This window comes from Lathyrus oleraceus, chromosome 4, assembly GCF_024323335.1.
Source record: "Lathyrus oleraceus cultivar Zhongwan6 chromosome 4, CAAS_Psat_ZW6_1.0, whole genome shotgun sequence".
NCBI lineage: Eukaryota > Viridiplantae > Streptophyta > Magnoliopsida > Fabales > Fabaceae > Lathyrus > Lathyrus oleraceus.
Genome location: NC_066582.1, coordinates 402724289 through 402742811, shown reverse-complemented (window position 1 = coordinate 402742811; position 18523 = coordinate 402724289). Strand labels below are relative to the sequence as shown.

The 18523-nt window shown below is 32.8% G+C and overlaps 1 protein-coding gene and 1 pseudogene across 1 annotated transcript; one reads left to right on the top strand and one right to left on the bottom strand.

The window, feature by feature from the left end:
• The first annotated feature begins 7219 nt into the window (after positions 1–7219).
• LOC127075683 (uncharacterized) lies at positions 7220–12864 on the top strand. The gene is made up of 11 exons (XM_051017144.1): positions 7220–7240; positions 7955–7995; positions 8109–8164; positions 9902–10033; positions 10110–10340; positions 10415–10525; positions 10651–10700; positions 10981–11021; positions 11239–11291; positions 12249–12301; positions 12495–12864. Exons 4-11 carry the CDS (start codon positions 9923–9925, stop codon positions 12652–12654), a joined length of 810 nt encoding a protein of 269 aa, XP_050873101.1. The 5' UTR covers positions 7220–7240; positions 7955–7995; positions 8109–8164; positions 9902–9922; the 3' UTR covers positions 12655–12864.
• A 2059-nt stretch (positions 12865–14923) lies between these two features.
• LOC127137723 (uncharacterized) lies at positions 14924–18266 on the bottom strand (annotated as a pseudogene).
• Positions 18267–18523: the final 257 nt, after the last annotated feature.

Here is an 18523-nt window from a genome sequence, read left to right as displayed (position 1 = left end):
TTAAGGAGGACTTCAGACAGTTGCCTGGCTAAATAACAAGCCAGGTCTTCCAGACTACATGGAGACAAGAGAGTCTACCTCAATTGGTTTATACAACCAAGCAGCAGCACAACAAGTTCTCAAAGAACTATTAGCAACTAATGTACCTGAAATCAATCAAATACAGTCAGTATACCAATCACAAAGTCAAAACAAACAGCATAAGAACCAACAGACAATGTATAATCAGACAATGCACTATGCAAAGCACAATCAACTCAAGTGAGCCAAGCATCCTACAAAATAAACCAAGTTAGTTCATCATAATCAAATAAACCAAACTCAATCAACTCGAATTAAACTCTTCAAAGCATTTGCTTTTTAACCTGAAAAGTCACATTCAAATGTGAGAAACAAGACCACTAGGACAAGCCTAGGGTCCAAAGGAGGTGAAAAATTTAAAACAGCAAGTGAAACTCAACAAGAATCAAGATAAATCACTCCAGAATAAGGTCCAATTGGTCTCACATCAAAACTATGCACCAAATCTATTTTATGAACAAAACATGTCAAACTATGCACTTTGGAATCACATTGGAGCAAACAGAATGATCACAATCAAATCAATATCAAAACAGCTCAATAAATTCCACAAAAATTCAAGCCTAAACAGAACACATTCAATGAGCAACATACCAATTTTCAGGCTATTTGGACCAGAGGAAGTATGGAAATTAAATTCACTAAACCAAGTCATGCTTATACAAGTCCAAACAAGGCCACAAATCATGTATCAACTTTAGGCAAGTGTAAAACAGAAATGGCATAAGATAAATGAACCACACCAAAACAAAAATTAAATTAAACATGTTAAGAATCAATCCACCAAGTTTCAGCTTCATGTGATAAGGCATGGGAATTTCACAAGGCATGTAAGTTGATCACTCAAAAAAAACCTAAAAATGACTAAACAACAAACAAAAATCCCAATCAAATAGGAAATGGATCAACAAATCCTACAAAAAATCATGGTTAAACCTAACATCCAGATGGAATCTCATGCAAAAATCCAGGGCAAATGGCATTCAATAAGCATGGAAACAAAATTCAAGAAGATAGCATAACATAGTGTGACACACATTGTCACACTCAACTTGACCACATCATATCTCTCTAACCAGGGACTCAAAATTAGCAAACTATATACCAAAATCACCAGGAAAGAGTCAAGAACATGCATATAAAATTTCACACATTTTGGATAAGGCATCATTATTTCATGAAGGAAATGGTAAAACATACACATGAAGCATACATGATCAAAGGCATTAGGCAAAGTCAAAAAATCAGCCAGGCACAACTTTGACTATCATACCTAAAAAAAACTAGAGAGAATTTGGAGATGAACACAAAAATCCTCACTCAAATTGGATCATCCATGAATATTCTATGAATTTTTGAAGTTTGATCTAAAAATGAAATAAACATTTAAACAATTAAAATGAATTAAAGACTGCAATGGCATTTTTGTAATTATTGAGCGCTAGCGTTGAAACGCAGCGTTTCATTAAACGCCGTGGCGCGCTCTGACTGGCTGGAACCCGCGGGAAACAAGAATTTGAAAGTGAAAGCCAGGCAAACGGATCAAACAGCCTTTGGACGCGTTCTTGAACATTCATCCTCATTCACAAATTCCATAAATCAACATGAACAAAATCTCAACCAAATTCAACAATCTTTATATCAATGGAATCCTCGTTCAATGTACATCATGGATATGAACTTAATTTGACCTAATTCTAACTACACAGCATGAATCGATCAAAACAACATTTGAACATCAAACTTCAATTCCAGATTTCTTCCTTAATACTCAACCAAAACGCACGATTCAAGTTTCATTCTACTCTACACTAGGAGATCTATCAAAGCCATGTGTTAATTTCAAGAATTGGAAAATTCGAGATCTCACCTTATGAATGTGTAGAAGCTGCAATCGCGTGTTTCAAGGTCCACAAGATGAAAACAAAAGTTGATTGAAGCTTAGGAAGATGATTGAAAGAGGTTTTGTAGCTCCAACATGCTCCAGTTCCAAAATCCTTCAAGATGCCATGGATGATCAAGGTGATGACAGTCACGATTCTTTAAGCTATTGGCTAAGATCTTGCTCAACAGTCCTCTATTAGCATATGCAGATGACGAATCACACGAGCACCAGCACAAAAGATGATGAATCTTGATGAACAATGAGAAAAAAGCTTGAACACAATTGAGAGAATTTGATGATTTTTGCTTTTGGATCTGAGAAAATGAAATGTGATTATGCAGTTTCTGTTATGATTAATGCTTTATACCATGTGCTAATCCATGTGTTAATCCAAATTAGCAAAATCCAAGTGAATTAGCAAAGTGTAATTTTCATGTGTTTTGGCCAAAATGTCCTTTTCTAATTCAGCCAATGCAACAGTACAAAACCAGTTCAAGCAAGTCCTATTTGATGTTTAGAATGTGTTGGAATGAGTTTTGTATGGAAACCACATGTATTTTTCAAATTGGCTATTTTTCCCACCAAAATACAAAATGAACACTTGAAAAATGGACTTTTGCTATGATGATTTTTGATGAAATGTGATGATGCATCATGAAAGTACACATCAAATGTGGTTTGCTCAAACAAAGATCACCCAATTTGGCCTTTCCATTCAAAAGTTATGCCACTTTGAATTTCAACATTTTCTGAAAATGATTTGATCACAATTTGCCAACCACACATGAGAAATGAGTGTTCTCTGACTTTTTGGAAAGGTGAGAGCAAGATATACAACTTTTATGTTGAACAAAATTTAATTTGAAGCATTTTTGGACACGTAATTTTGAGATGAAAAACTTTCCATTTTTGGCAGTTTTCAATTACAAGTCACTTTCTATTTTTGGAAAGTTTCCATCTGACTTTATTTTCTTCATTCTTGATGTTTGAAATGTCAAATGAAACTTGTTTAGACATGAATGAAGTGTCTCTAACCCTCTCCCACCTCCAAATCCATCATTTCAGGCACAGTTGACCACAGTTGACTTTTCTGACTGATAGATGAACTGCAGCTTGACTGATGCACTTGAGCTTCAAACTCCTGATGAAATGGCTCAACCATGAAACCCTAGCTTTCATAAGCTCAACATAATCATGAAATGATCCTCATATCCATTGAAAACCCCATCTCCTTGACAAGCCCTGATTGGCCCAATGCAGATGATTCAACTGATTAGGGTTGACCAGTGGTCAAAACCCTAATCCCAAGGTATCTGATCAATCTCTTGGATGATATCAAGACCATGATGATGATGATGTGTCATTGCAACCAAGATGAAGATCAATCCCCTTGAGAACCAATAAACCCTAATTTGAATCACAAACCCTCAGATGGCTAGTGATCAATTCAATCAATGAAACCCTCAGCTTGCATCTTAACCTCTTATCTTCTGATCAAGACCTAGGAGGATGACTTGTTTATTGTTGCCATATGATATGCAAATATGCAATGCCTAATGACCTAAAAATGCAATGCAATATGTTAAGCTAGTCCCAAGAGAGGAGGGCAAATTTTGAGGTGTTACAAAATGCACAAAAGGATACATGTTCGTTTTATTCTTACGCCTTTTTGCTACAAGCATGTGTTTGGCCGAGAATACTGTCACTCGTCCTAATTGACGAGAAGCCACTCACATTCCCTTTCACAACAAAGAAAGTTTATTTTATTTTATTTCTCCGAATTGATTACTTTATATTACAACTAACTATAAATAATTTATTTTCAATCTTTTCGATTTATGTGGTCTGTTATGGGGATGAACTACAACAGATGTCTCAAACATGCTATAATAGTCTATCACAATCTTTTAGACCACCTTGGAACAGACGATGTATTACAAATAAACAACTCTAAATTTAGTTTTAATATTACCAAATTACAAATCTTATAATCATGTATTTTTCTTATACATTTTATATATAGGTCGTATTTAGGTCTTGACCATCAGGTTAACCCCGATGATGCTGCAGTTTGGAGAGTAAAAACACCAATCATCAGGTTCAATACTATGGAGATGCACCAGAGTGACAGTGTCAAACTGCAGTTCGGCATGCAACAACAAATTCCAGACCCTCCGACATGTTTGGGAGACTGACATCAACTAAGAGTCGATGCCCAATGAGGTTATTCCGATTGGAAAGAGTTTGCTAAAGACACGTGTTGTCAGTGGAGGAATCGACATCAGTACATCTTAACCAAACTATCATACATGGTACTAGACCAACTCAAAATTATATGAAATATTATAGATCGGTTACAACGGCATAATTCGTGTCTGAGGCGATGTATTTGACCGACCCATGCCAACGAGCTTCGTCATCACACACCCAATAACAAACCCTATCCCAACAACCAATCCCAACCTTTACCAAACCTAACAACAATGTCAAGCCATCCAAAACCAACGACCAACCTTACCACATCAACATAACCCATATACACCCAACCACCAACCACCAACCACCCAACCTCGTAACCAATTCATGCCACACACTCAAACACAAAATCAGGAGCATGACCCATATCACCAATAACTATATGTCGCCACCACATCTTACTATAACCCCGATGATTCATACGATTCCATAATATCCCATGATAGCCCCCACTAATGTACACTAAAACATCGCATCGTCAAAGCACTTAACCACCACATGATTTTCTTACACCACAAGAACCATTACTTTGTTTCCAAAATGATTTAATGTCCAATTCAACCAATCAGTCTGTCCATACGTAACTCAACCACCACAACCCAACTATGAGAACATGGGCATCAAACTCGATTACGACACCTCGACTCATGGGGAGAAATGATTGAAAATTTGTTACATATGCCAGAGCCCGTGCACCCACCACTTTTTCGTCATGCCAATACTAGGAGACCCCAACCTCAGGAAAATCGTGGGAGACCTCAAAGGCAAGCAAATGCGTTGTAATACGGAATCAGAGGATGTTATGATCGATCGGGACATTGATTTTCTAACCAATCGTTTTGTACTTCAATTTATGAAATATTATTATAATTATTCTTAATTTTCTATTTTATTTCAAATTTCTTTATTGTTAAAATAATTTAAAATTAAAAAAATCATAAATAAAGCAGTAGCAACTATCTGAGGCACACGCTTCTATAGGATGCATGCACGCGCCACTTGTAGTGGCATCATGTACATGTAGTCACCATAGAGGTTGGCGCATGAGTTCAAAGTTACAATGTATGTGCCACTATGAGTGACTACTCCTCTTGCCAGCCAATTTTTTTTTGGTTTGAAATATGATTAGTTTGGTAAATTATTTAAAATATTAGTTATTTTAGAATTTGATTTTAAAAATTTGATTATTTTAAAAAGGCTTAAATAGTCATTTGGTCCCTGTAAGTTTGCGTGTTTTTCAATTTGGTTCCTGAATCATTTTTTGTTTGGATTGCATGTTGATATGTTCCAATCTTGTTGTTTTAAGCCCGGACGTCAAGTTTATGTTAAAAAAATGCTTATATGTCTAACGGAGTCGAGCTGAATTTATTATTTTTTGTTTTATATTAATTTGCAATTTGTTACGTGGCATAATACGTTTCCCTCTAAATAATTTTAAATTAATTCTAATTTTTTGTTCAATCTTATAAATGTTCAATTTTTATATTTTTGTTTAAGTCCTTGCAAGTTAGGGTTTTTCATAAAAGCACGAGAATTGGGACCGGTGACGGACGACGAATGCCAGTTATGAGATTTGACGACAACTAGAACAAGAATCCTATCATGCCATTCAGAAACTGCGTTTCACGCCAACTTACCGATATGAGTTTTACATTGAAGTTTCATTATGGGGGTAGATTTGCTAGGGAATGTGTAATATATTATGTTGGGGGACATGAGCATGTAATAGAGATTGATCCTGATAAGTGGAGTTACTTTGAAGATATTGATATTGTGAAAGACATAACGTAGCTTGAACACTCCTAATTTTGGCTATGGTGGTATAACAATGAAGCTGACAAGTACATTAGGATAGTTAATGACAGTGATGTTGAAGTTGTTTTTACATATACCGTTGAAATGAATTATAAAGTGGATATTTATGTTAAGCATAATGGTGGTATCAATGTTGAAGGTGGACATAATATTGAAAGAGTTGAAAAACTTGAAGGTGGAGACAATGTTGTAGGTGAAATGTTGTGAATGTTGAAGACAATGCTCAAACAACTGAACCTCTTATAACCCAGTCCTAAACTGATTATATTTTGTTTGCACCAGTTATCCAATTAGTGAAACTGTTGTTGAGGCACATAGCCCAAATTTGAGGAGAAGTCATAGAATAAGGAGGTGATGACCAAGACATATTTTATGTGTTACAATGTTTTATTGAGACCTTTATGATGTATTGTGATGCATCTCTTTATCATTTATTTTGAGACCTTTATGGTCAAGACATATTTATGTTTTATGATGTCTTTTTAAGACCGTGACTATATGTATTTTGACCAAGACCTTTATGCCATTGTGGTTTTATGTGTTTTTTAGATTGTGACTTTATTTAATTTGGCCAAGACCATTAAGGATATATGTCATGCATTATTGATTTGTGCTATTTTTTTTCCTATTTATAATGTTCAAATGCATTATAGGTCATTCATAAACATGGATGAAATATATTAAACAGTTAGGGATGACTATAAAAAACACATAAACATACCGGGATGCAATTTATAAAACATAAAAACTTAAAGGGACTAAAATAACTCAGAAACACACATGAATGAAAAACGTGATATATTCAAAACTTCACTCATTAATAAAGAATTACAGATACAGTTAACCACAATCATAACCATTTGCTGTAGACAATGAACAAACATCGTGACAGAATCAACAACAACAACTTATATAATTTTTTTTCCTTTCGCTTTTAAGTTTCATCTTCATCTTCTCCTTCTCTTTTCTCCTAGCCTCAAGGTCTTTAACAATGCAACCTAAATCCTTCATAACCTCTGAGTAATTGCAACCACTTGAATGCATGGATTCAGTAGATATGTTACATTCAAGTTCATCATCCCATATGAACAGGTTGAAACTAGACATAACTCCATAATTTTGACATTTCCAATATCTCCTTTTAGGATTTTGAGATGAATTTTAAATTAACATCTTCATAGATCTATTGCAACCACAAACCAGGATTTGAAACAGAGTTACGTTACCAACAAAGGATGCCATGGATGAATGTGAAAATGAAGAAGAAACCAACATAGAGAAAGAAAAAGATAAAATATTTACAATTTATGTTTTAGTCCCTCCTTTTATATACCATCCAACATATATGCCAGATAATTTTGTTGAGAATTAACATAAAATAAAAAACATAAATCCAACTCAACTCCGTTAAACACATAAACATTTTTTTAACGACGGTTTGACGTCGTCAACGAGTTAAGACAATAAAATTAAAATATATTAAAATGCATTCCAAACCAAAAAAAAATTAAGAACTAAATTAAAAAACACATTAAATTACATGGAGCAAGTGACTATTTAGGCTGTGTTTGTTACAGCTTTTTAAAAAAAAAATCTATTTTTTTATTAAAAAATCATTTCTAAAAATTTTAAGAGTGTTTATTTCAGGTTTTTTAAAAATGATTATGTTAAAAAAATGAATTTTTAATTAAAAATGAGAATATGATTCAATAAGCTTTTAAATTTTCGTTTTGCCATAGAGGAGAGATGAGAGAGAAAATGAAAATACAAAACACGGAGGTTACATCCAAAACAAACTTACATAGTTATCCTTAAACTTTCTGAAAATTCCGAAAATACCCTTCGAAATACCCTTCGAGCGTTTAGCTTCATTTTGTTCAGAATCTTGAACAGTGATTCTTCTTCCCTATGCTTCAATGGCGGCGTGAGCAGTGCCGTCTTCTTCTTCTTTGCACCAGGTAAAAAATTATCACGAATCTTCTCCTTCTTTAATGTTATCTTGAAACTTTCAATTTTTCATTTTTCATTTTTCATTAGAGGTAGTGATTCCTTTGTTAAATTTATGATATAGGGTTTTCAACTTATTTTGAAATTGAATTCTGGAACTTGAAGCTATTGTTATTTCAGGTTAGAGCTCTTTGTCATGGTTAATAGTGAAATTCATGGTATGAACAATTTAAATGTGGTAGCATATTGTCATGGGTTGGATGTAGTTGCTTAGAGTTGTTTGTTTGCTAATTGTTCTGTTCTTGAAATACCTCATGAGATTGAACTATTTCCAAATACATTATTAATATGATAGCTGCATTCTGTTCACTATGACTACTTCGTCTTCTATTCATTATCTTTCTACATTGCTAAACCACCTTGGGTGAGATTCAATCATCCTCTCAACAGATGTTGTGCTACCCACTACTTTCTCTCATACATTCACTGCCTTCTCATTTTATTAACATTGAGCTTATGCTGCTGGTTTTTAGGAATCAAAACTCAGCACCACACAGCATTACACTTTCAGTGGTTGCATGATAATAGAATTCTTTGAGCTTGAGAAATATTTTCTATCATAATTATTACTTAATAACTTGAAGCATTTTTCCATCTCATTCTCCCAACTTAAATCATATGTCCTGATGTCACCCTAATTTCTCCATCATATTTTCTATCACAATTATCACTTGACAACTTGAAGCATTTTTCCATCTCATTCTCCCAACTTAAATCATGTCCTGAAGTCCCCCTAATTTCTCCATCATATTGGATGATTGTGTCATGAACAACTATCACAAAAGCATAAGCTTAAGGTAAAAACTAGAGCTAGGTCAATGACCTATTACAACAAACAGACATCTGTTAAGCAATTGGATCAAAACAGTCTAGATATCAACAAATAGATACAAAACAAAATGCCTAATTGCACTCTACCTACACTAATGAACAATGAAGCACATTAACAAAAGAACAACGAGAACATGAAAATTTGTCATTAGATTTTCCCTACACACTTTTAGCACTCTTGTATAAACTTTATTTGTCATTAGATTAGATGCATAAGCTTCATGATTATTGCTTTATTTCAGCAACAGGAGAAAAAGCATGACAGTGGTTAATACAGTAACATAGAGAGTAAAATAATGAGAACTATCATGCCTAGAACAATTGGAATAATCACAGCCTTTTCCTTAGCACATAACTTTTTTGGTTGCATCATTGTATAGCTTCTTTATTGGAAAAGTTATAGTAGTTATAGTGTGTGGTGCCACTATTGTTGGATAAAGCACATAATTCTTATTTAGAGCATGTATTTGTTGTTACTTATATAAAGTTATATTTTTATATCAACCATGAGGATTAAATAATAATAGGTTTGTAAATACCATATTACATACACATAAACTCTGAGAATTAAATTGACCGGTATATGTCAAGTTCAAAACCTGGTTAGGTCTCCTAATGTTAAATTTCTTTCTCAAATAAAATGATTGATATTAGAGTTTATACTTTCTACAATTCGTGTTGAAGTTGTTTAAAAGTCGATTGTTGTTTGGAAGAAAATGCTGCTGGGTGAGATAATTTAGAAAAAGCTAGAGGTAGAGGGAGGCTTAGAAAAACTATAAGAGAAATTATTAAGAAAGATCTCGAGATTAATTATTTGGATAGAACATGGTTTTGGATAGAACATTATCGTAGAGGTCGATCCCACTTAGTGGGATAAGGCTTGGTTGTTGTGGTTGTATAAGAACTTCCAAATTACTGCTGCCGGTTTTCTACTCATACATGTTTTATCCCAACACTCAGATTTCACATATTTTTGGATTTTTAGTTGCTACAAATGATGAAATACTTATGTTTTTGGCTTTTTAGGCAATAACGGTATTGAGAAGCATGGGGCTATTTAGGACTGTTGTTAAAGAAGCTTGGGAGAAAACATTCTTATTTACAAAGTTCTTATGCTTTTTACATGTTACCGACAACTATCTGGTTGACCCTGTTAAGGTGCGCATGGTTCCTCCTTCAACTTGTTGCAAATTCTTTTTTCATGATTAATAACTTGACAGTTCCAGTGCTGCAGATCTACGGTCCTAGCATGCTTCCTGCAATCGATTTGAATCCAAGCATCTTTCTTGCTGAAAGGATAACACCTCGATCTGGTAAAGTTACTCACAGAGATATTGTAGTCTTCCGCTCACCTCAAAACCCTAGAAGAACTGTCACAAAGCGTGTGATTGGATTAGAGGGCGATACCATTACATACGTCTCTAATCCCGAAAACAACGATAACGATAAGCATGAGACAGCTGTGGTATGGTCAAATTGTTATAAAAAAAATCTCATTTTAGTTGCTTTTTCTGATTTTGATTTTGGGGTTTTCTGTAGGTTCCAAAGGGCCACGTTTGGGTACAGGGGGATAACAAATATAATAGCACCGATTCTAGACATTTTGGTCCAATTCCTTATGGCCTTATTGAGAGTAAGATATTCTGGAAGGTAAGCTTGTGAATATGCTCTGAAGCCACACACACTCATATACAAGCCTCCACTTCCTTTTTCCCTTCATTTTCTTTCATCATTTCTCCCTAATCTTTTCATGTTTTATCTCAAGGTATTTCCAGTTGAAGATTTTGGATCGTTTTGGAGAAAATGATTCGGAGCTCTCAATCATGTAAGTTACAAATTACAATCTCGAGTAACCTGTTTGTTTCATTTTGAAAGGGAAAACAATACCTTTGTGGACTCTGTTCAACCATTTTCTTTGCGAATTGGAGCTCACTTGCTAAAAAGTGGTATTTTAATCACCTACTGTTCAACCATTTTTTTTTGTTACTTGTATAAAAAGTTAACCTTTTACTAATTAAGTATTCATTTGTTGCCCCTGGAAATCGAATCGAAGACATGATAGTGGATGATCTCTAATATTTACCGTCTGTTTTGAAACAGGGCAGGCTCAAAATATTTTATGGCCAAAGGCAAACTATGGTGCAAGGTCTATCATTTAAAGATAAATAACTTATTATACAAATATCTATATAGACTTTTGATTTAGTGGTAAGCTTGCATTTTGATAAAACTGGTAACCTGTGTTTGAATCTCAAATCTCAGAGCGTTGATGCAATTTTTATATTTCATTCCATTTTCTTGTTGCAAAGATTTGCAGGCATGTCTTTTTAGAATATGATGATAACTCTTTGCTTACTTTTTAGAATATGCCGTTCAGGCAGTGCACCATTCACCGGCAGAAGGCTTTGTCGCTCATGTAACTTTCGCATATTTTGTCTTTTAATTCCATTTCTAAAACAAGTGCTTGCTAGACATTGTTTTTCTTTGAAGGGTAAGTCCAATTTTTGCTGCTCTCTTGTTTAGGTACTCTGTTGCTTGCACCTGAACTGGTATAATAAAACAGCATTTGCACTGAAGCAGTGAATAATTATAATGCACAAATCCAATTCTTTGAAGAATATGAAAATAAACTTTTAACACAAATGTCTATAAACTAGCCATAGGAGAAAAGTTCATATGACATTATAATTCTTGACATTTGGATGAAACAATACATTTTTTACCTATTGCTTATGCCACTCATATTGAGTCCATTGTCAAGAATTATAATGTCATATGAAATTGTTGTGTATTGAGTGGCATAAGCAATAGGTAAAAAATGTATTGTTTCATCCAAATGCAATTTGAACTCTACTACTGCATGTTTGAAAAAGCTGAGATAACACCCATGTATGCTCATATGCATAAGACAAATCACCTGCGTTATATGGTCAACAACTAAACAGGCATAAAATTAGATTGGTTTGAAACACCATTTAAAATGGACTCATATTGGTTATAATAATGCAGAAGCAAAAGCAAACCAGTCAACAAATCATGTGTTGTGATGCACTAAGTTTGGTTACAGTTTCGCAGACCATAAAGATTGAAACCATATATGATAACTGTGGTTAAATGAAAATGGAAGGAGACCATATGCTTATAATAGGATATAACTAAATAGCAGTCAAGAAATTAATATATCCTGTTAATAGCAGGTTGAAATGAGATAAGGTATTCATAGGAAATTTGATTAGATAACTCCTCATGAAAGTATGACATAATTATTTTTACACAGGGTTTATGTATTACCTCATTTGGGTTCATGTATTCATTGATAATTTTGTACACATGTTCACCCTTATTAAGCATGACAATCGAGCATTGTTTGTAGAACGTGGAATACTTCACACGAAAGGCCAACTTTTGCTTCAGGAGCCTATCAAGGTGAGTATTGTATATTTGTGGGTGATCTTTCCTAGCCTACATGACAAATACTTAATTGTTAATCCTTCAAAAATCAATGTCGTCGACAGTATAAATATGCAAAAAGAAACATGTTAAAAATATGTTGCAGAGAAAAGTTATAAAGGTATGCATAAGATACTTACTTCTTTCATTATACCTCTCAACTTGGCAGATGTCATGCCAACAATGGGACACAGTCTTTGTCCCAAAACATGAAAGGAGAAAACATGAGCGTCGTGCTGAACTTTAATCTCAATTTTATACTTTGTTACTTCAACGACATTGAGACCATTACGATTGCATTGAGAAGGAAGTGTGGGATTCTTGTTTGAACGATTGCAACCCGAGCAACAATTGTAGTGCCATCTAGATGGTGTACTTTTGAACCTCAATGTGGTTCCAATAGTTGTGTAGAAACAATCATGTATTACAAACATGTCAAAGGCATACAAGTAATATAAAAACTTATAGGCAAACAAATAAGGCTGAAAATTAGTGTTGTAAACCTGATTTTGTCCAATGATTTCACAAATTGACTTGAATTCCCTAGAGTTGGTCCAAAATTTATCATATTCAGAATTTTGCGAGCCATATGTCTGCTACATAGTTTAAGAAGACACTTGGTATGGTTGACAAGAGCCTAACCTGAAATTAAAATACAATAATGATTAGAACCCTATATAACAATATGGAATTTGTTTGATTGATCAGATATCCACATGATAGGTTCATTAGTATTGTTGAAGTTGTGTGTGATCCAAGTTGAAGAGTAGTTTACTTCCATTCCAAGTGTTGGACAATGTTGGCTTCCTAGTATATGTGACAATAATAATAACAAATACAAGTGATGTCTTGTGAATATGAGTATATCTAATTGTATGATAAGTTAGGTTACAGGATACCTGTATTTGGTTTGCACCAAGCATGCGTTAGGATAAGAACCGTAGGAGTAACATTATTGTACGAGTTGAGATAGTCATAAAGTTTTGAAGCATAATCGTCCTAGAGAGTTACTTAAATGATGTTTCTATTGTAGTCACTAAGTGCAATGTTAGCACAACACTTTTTGTTGTTACCATCGGTCTATTTTCTGATAACCTCATGCAGGATTCCAATTACATCTAGTAGTGAAGATGATTTACAAATGGGATCAGCATTAGTAATGGAAAGTAATAAAGTACAAATTCAAAATAGTGTAATGAAAATATATTAGATATATTATATAAGTAGTCAGGCTTGGATGTTCCATTTAGAAATTCAGAGGGAGGTTTGAAATTGAATTGGTCAGCAAGTATGTTCTGAACATCATTATTACAAGTAATGGTTGTAGTGGTGAACAAAAGTTTGAGTTGATTATCACAAGACCTGAATGGTAAATCATTTTTTGATGGTTCACTGTTATGCATTGTATAATTTTTGTGTCTAGTCAACATTTCCATCCAATGTTTATAATCTTTTGGACGCGTAACGACTTGTATTTTATGACCCTGTATGGAGTTCATGTCATTAGGAATTGAAAAGATAAGAAAATAAATGAAGAGAGAAAAGGTAATCAGTATTGAAGGGTTTATAACCTTGGCATCTTGAATGATCATCTGTATATGCAACTAGCCATTCCTATCTTTGATAATCCACAAATCGATAATTTTGACTGCCATCTTCCAAACATGATTCCCTATCTTCAAGGCATTCATAAATATTGGAGGCCTTGACATCTGACATAGAGAAGGAAAATTCAATAGTCAAGTGAAAAAACAAACTACATAAGTATGATAATGCAATACTATAAAAGGTGTATATATCATTTATAATGCAATTGTAAACTAGAAATATGTGTCAGTGGTTGTAAACACAAAATTTAATGGAATTTACAAAGAAAATCAATCAACAAAATCCAACACAAAAGGCAACTGAAATGCTAACAACAAAAGGAAACTAAAATGGTAACAGCAAAATCCAACACAAAGCATTTGCATTGAAGCAGTGAATAATTATAATGCACAAATCCAATTCTTTGAAGAATATGAAAATAAACTTTTAACACAAATGTCTATAAACTAGCCATAGGAGAAAAATATGACAATACTTCCCGACAATACCTAACCAAAGAAGTATTTTACTTCACATTATATGGCCTTTCACACGTGCACATAGAATTAGGATGGAAACTCTCCGTAAATTCTAATACCAACAAACTACAGAGCAGAAAATAACATTTGTGCTATGAAAACTTACAAGTCAAGAAATAAATAGAACATAAATTTCAGAAAACACGGAGAAAGAGAGAATAAAAAATGTAACAATGCTGCCCAGCATCTTGACCTTACATGAATGGAATCACTCTGATATGTACCTTATAGTCTTATGACAGTTATGAGTAGTGTGCAAAATCTAAGAAAAAATGCTTTAAAGTCTAACCAAATGCAACACCATAAATCCATAAGAAAAACATAAACCACACTTCTAAAAGCATAAAGTATAAATCACACACTTCTAATGAACTTAGGCTCCTTGTTGCAACAAAAACATTTAGATCAATTAATCACTGAGAGACATTTCTCCTTAAATTTCAAATAGCAAAATCGGAAACATTTAGATCAATTAATTCACAATATTCAGAACAAAGATAGCATCAATGTTCAATGCAGTGGATGAATATATACCAGAACGTGAAGAAACTGATGTCAGTGTAAAGTTCCTGAGCCTAGTAATCTCGCCGATAGTGGTCGCCTTCGAATTTTCAGGAAGCATGTCTCTTCCAAGTGTTATTTCCAAAAACTACATAATTACAAAAAATTTATATTTCATCACAATTTGCCATTGTCTTGTTGCAAAGAGTTGTATGATGATAAGTCTTTGCTTACTTTTAAAAGTGTAAATCTTCAGTTTATTAGAATAGGGAAAAACTAGAAAGCATCTCTATTATACAATCACAGGGTTTACTGAATATTATCGTAGAAAGTGTTTCTAATGTATTTCAATATTATCCACAATCCAGTTGTTAATATGTTTGAGTAAAGCAAATTTTAATCTAACGAGCTTGCGCATTTTTGCTTTTTAACTTCTACCTTTTATTTATACTAGAAATCTAAAACAAAAAGATGTTATTTTTATTAATTGCAACTTAACCATATTAAAAAAAAAGACCGACATATACACTACATCAATTCATTTTTAAGTGCATGTTTACTTTTTGCACATTTAAATTTCTTTTAATTTATATTTTTTACACTTTATTTTCTGTCAATTTATATTCATATAATTTACTTTCATTTACTCATTCAAATTTAACTTGTTTTCTTCTTTAAACTTGAAATTATTTTATTTTTGTTTTCTTCCTTAAACTTGAAATTATTTTATTTTCAGAAACATTTTACATTCAAATCATTTACCTCTCCACATTACAACAAGATTTAGTTAATTTCAAAGACAAAAACTCACATATTTAAATTCATTTAATTAATATGAACTTCCAACAAATTCATATTGACTTTTAAACTGTGTGCATATACATTGAATGCTTCAAATATTATTTGAACAATTCTATTTCTATCATAGGGTTGAAAAATATCATTTATCTTCCAATTAACTGTGTGTATGAGTCGGTTTGAATTGAATTTATCAAAAACCATGACTCAATCTACACAGGATACACTGGTTTGAGTGTAATAAAATAACCATCCACAATATTAATGTATCGGTTTGGATAAAATCATAAATTTATGGATTGAATTAGGTTGGATAATGGATTTGTTCAATTATTTTTTTTTTCTCTTTATATAATTATAAATTATATATCATATTTTTTTCTTTTCTTAATAAATAGTTTTACGTCTTTGCGATCTAGAATTCTCATTAGATCAAAAGATTAATTTAATGATTAAATTAGATTAAATTTGATGTAGCCAAGTATATCATGTAGTCACAAGTGATTTCGTAAATTTTAAACATTATAACTGGATTTTATTTTAACACGTTAATTGCTGTAATTGTTTTGTTATCAATGGATTATGTGTTATCATTTACTTAAATAAAAATGTTATTTCAATTGGGTAAACTTTACTTTGTTGATTTTTTATTATTGAAATATGAATCTACCAAAGTGTTTACGCATATGCGGACTGATTTAAAAATGAAACATAACAGATTTTGAATAATAAGTTCAAAATAATATTTGAAGCATTTAACGTATATGCACACTAGTTTAAAAGTAGATATGAATTTGTTGGAAGTTCATATTAATTAAATGAATTTAAATATGTGAGTTTTTGTCTTTGAAATTAACTAAATCTTGTTGTAATGTGGAGAGGTAAATGATTTGAATGTAAAATGTTTCTAAAAATAAAATAATTTCAAGTTTAAGGAAGAAAACAAAAATAAAATAATTTCAAGTTTAAAGAAGAAAACAAGTTAAATTTGAATGAGTAAATGAAAGTAAATTATATGAATATAAATTGACAGAAAATAAAGTGTAAAAAATATAAATTAAAAGAAATTTAAATGTGCAAAAAGTAAACACGCGCTTATAAATGAATTGTTGTCCGTCCTTTATTTAATATAGCTAAGTTGCAGAACACTACCATTAATAAAAATGACATATTTTTCTTTTAGATTTCAGTATAAAATAAGGGTAAAAGTTAGAAAGCGTAATTTCAAAAATGTGTAACCACATCAAGCTACATCAACCTATATTCTTTTTTTTTGTTATAATATGACCCATTAAGCAAACTCGTTAGGTTAGAATTTGCTTACAATAATATTGAAATATATTAGAAACACTTTTTACAATAACATTCAGGAAACCTGTGGTTGTATAATAGAGAGATGCTTTCTAGTTTTTCCAAAATCTTCAAGTGAAAATACCTTGAGATAAAACATGAAAAGATTAGGGAAAAATGATGAAAGGAAATGAAGGAAGTGAAGGCTTGTATATGTGTGTGTATGGCTTCAGAGCATATACACAAACTTACCTTCCAGAATATCTTACTCTCAATAAGGCCATAAGGAATTGGACCAAAATGTCTAGAATCGATGCTATTATATTTGTTATCACCCTATACCCAAACATGACCCTTTGGAACTTACAGAAATAAGGAAGGTACTTAGAAAAACAAATCTATATAATCCATTCAGCAAATAAAAAGACGGCTAAATTTTAAACTTTATAAACAAGAAAATAATAAGCTAAAAACAATGAAGCCAGAGCAGTACCAGTTCTGAAACCAATTACTTTAACAAGAAGTAACTTCAAACTACTAGTTAAATAAGCCCCAAAATTAAAATCAGAGAAAGCAACTAAAATAGGATATTTTTTTTTATAACAAATTGATTGTACCACAACTGTCTCATGCTTATCTTTACCGTTGTTTTCGGGATTAGAGACATATGTAATGCTATCACCCTTTAATCCAATCACACGCGTTGTGGGGAGGAGATTCTCTCCAATTTTATTCTCTCAATTTTTGGTTAAGTGGAATGTGAGTCATTGATTGAAAATAGATAGAGAGATAAAATATTTTAAAAAAATGAAAGGCTGACGAGGATCTAGTGGTGCAGATTTGCAATGCTCTCTCTCCGGTGTAACTTACATTCGAGACAATCCTTTTCCCGCTTTGTGACAGTCCTTCTAGGGTTTTGAGGTGAGAGGAAGACTATGATATCTCTGTGAGTAATTTTACCAGATCGAGGTGTTATCCTTTCAGCAAGAAAGATGCTTGGATTCAAATCGATTACAGGAAGCATGCTAGGACTGTAGATCTGTAGCATTGGAACTGTCAAGTTATTAATCATGAAAAAAGAATTTGCAACAAGTTGAAGGAGGAACCATGCGTACCTTAACAGGGTCAACCAGATAGTTGTCGGTAAGATATAAAAAGCATAAGAACTTTGTAAATAAGAATGTTTTCTCCCATGCTTCTTTAACAACAGTCCTACATAGCCTCATGTTTCACAATACCATTATTGCCTAAAAGGCCTAAAAGTAAAAAACATAAGTATTTCATTCGTTGGTAGCAACTAAGAAGCCAAAAACATGTCAAATCTGAGTGTTGGGATCAAGGTTCTAAACAATGGTCGTTATCGTAAAAATGGACGCGACAAAACGGTATTGGAAGGTGCCGATACGATACTGGAGATAGTTTTTGTGATAAAGAAAAAATTGTAGTTAATTACTTGCCGATGACAAAATTAAACAACAGCAAA

What these genes read in the sequence shown, in the direction of transcription:
- LOC127075683 (XM_051017144.1), top strand. Translation starts at nt 9,923, where the DNA reads ATGGGGCTATTTAGGACTGTTGTTAAAGAAGCTTGGGAGAAAACATTC. An exon ending in ATCTGGTTGACCCTGTTAAG is followed by an intron (nt 10,034 to 10,109) that starts GTGCGCATGGTT and finishes CCAGTGCTGCAG; the next exon opens with ATCTACGGTCCTAGCATGCT. An exon ending in ATAAGCATGAGACAGCTGTG is followed by an intron (nt 10,341 to 10,414) that starts GTATGGTCAAAT and finishes GGTTTTCTGTAG; the next exon opens with GTTCCAAAGGGCCACGTTTG.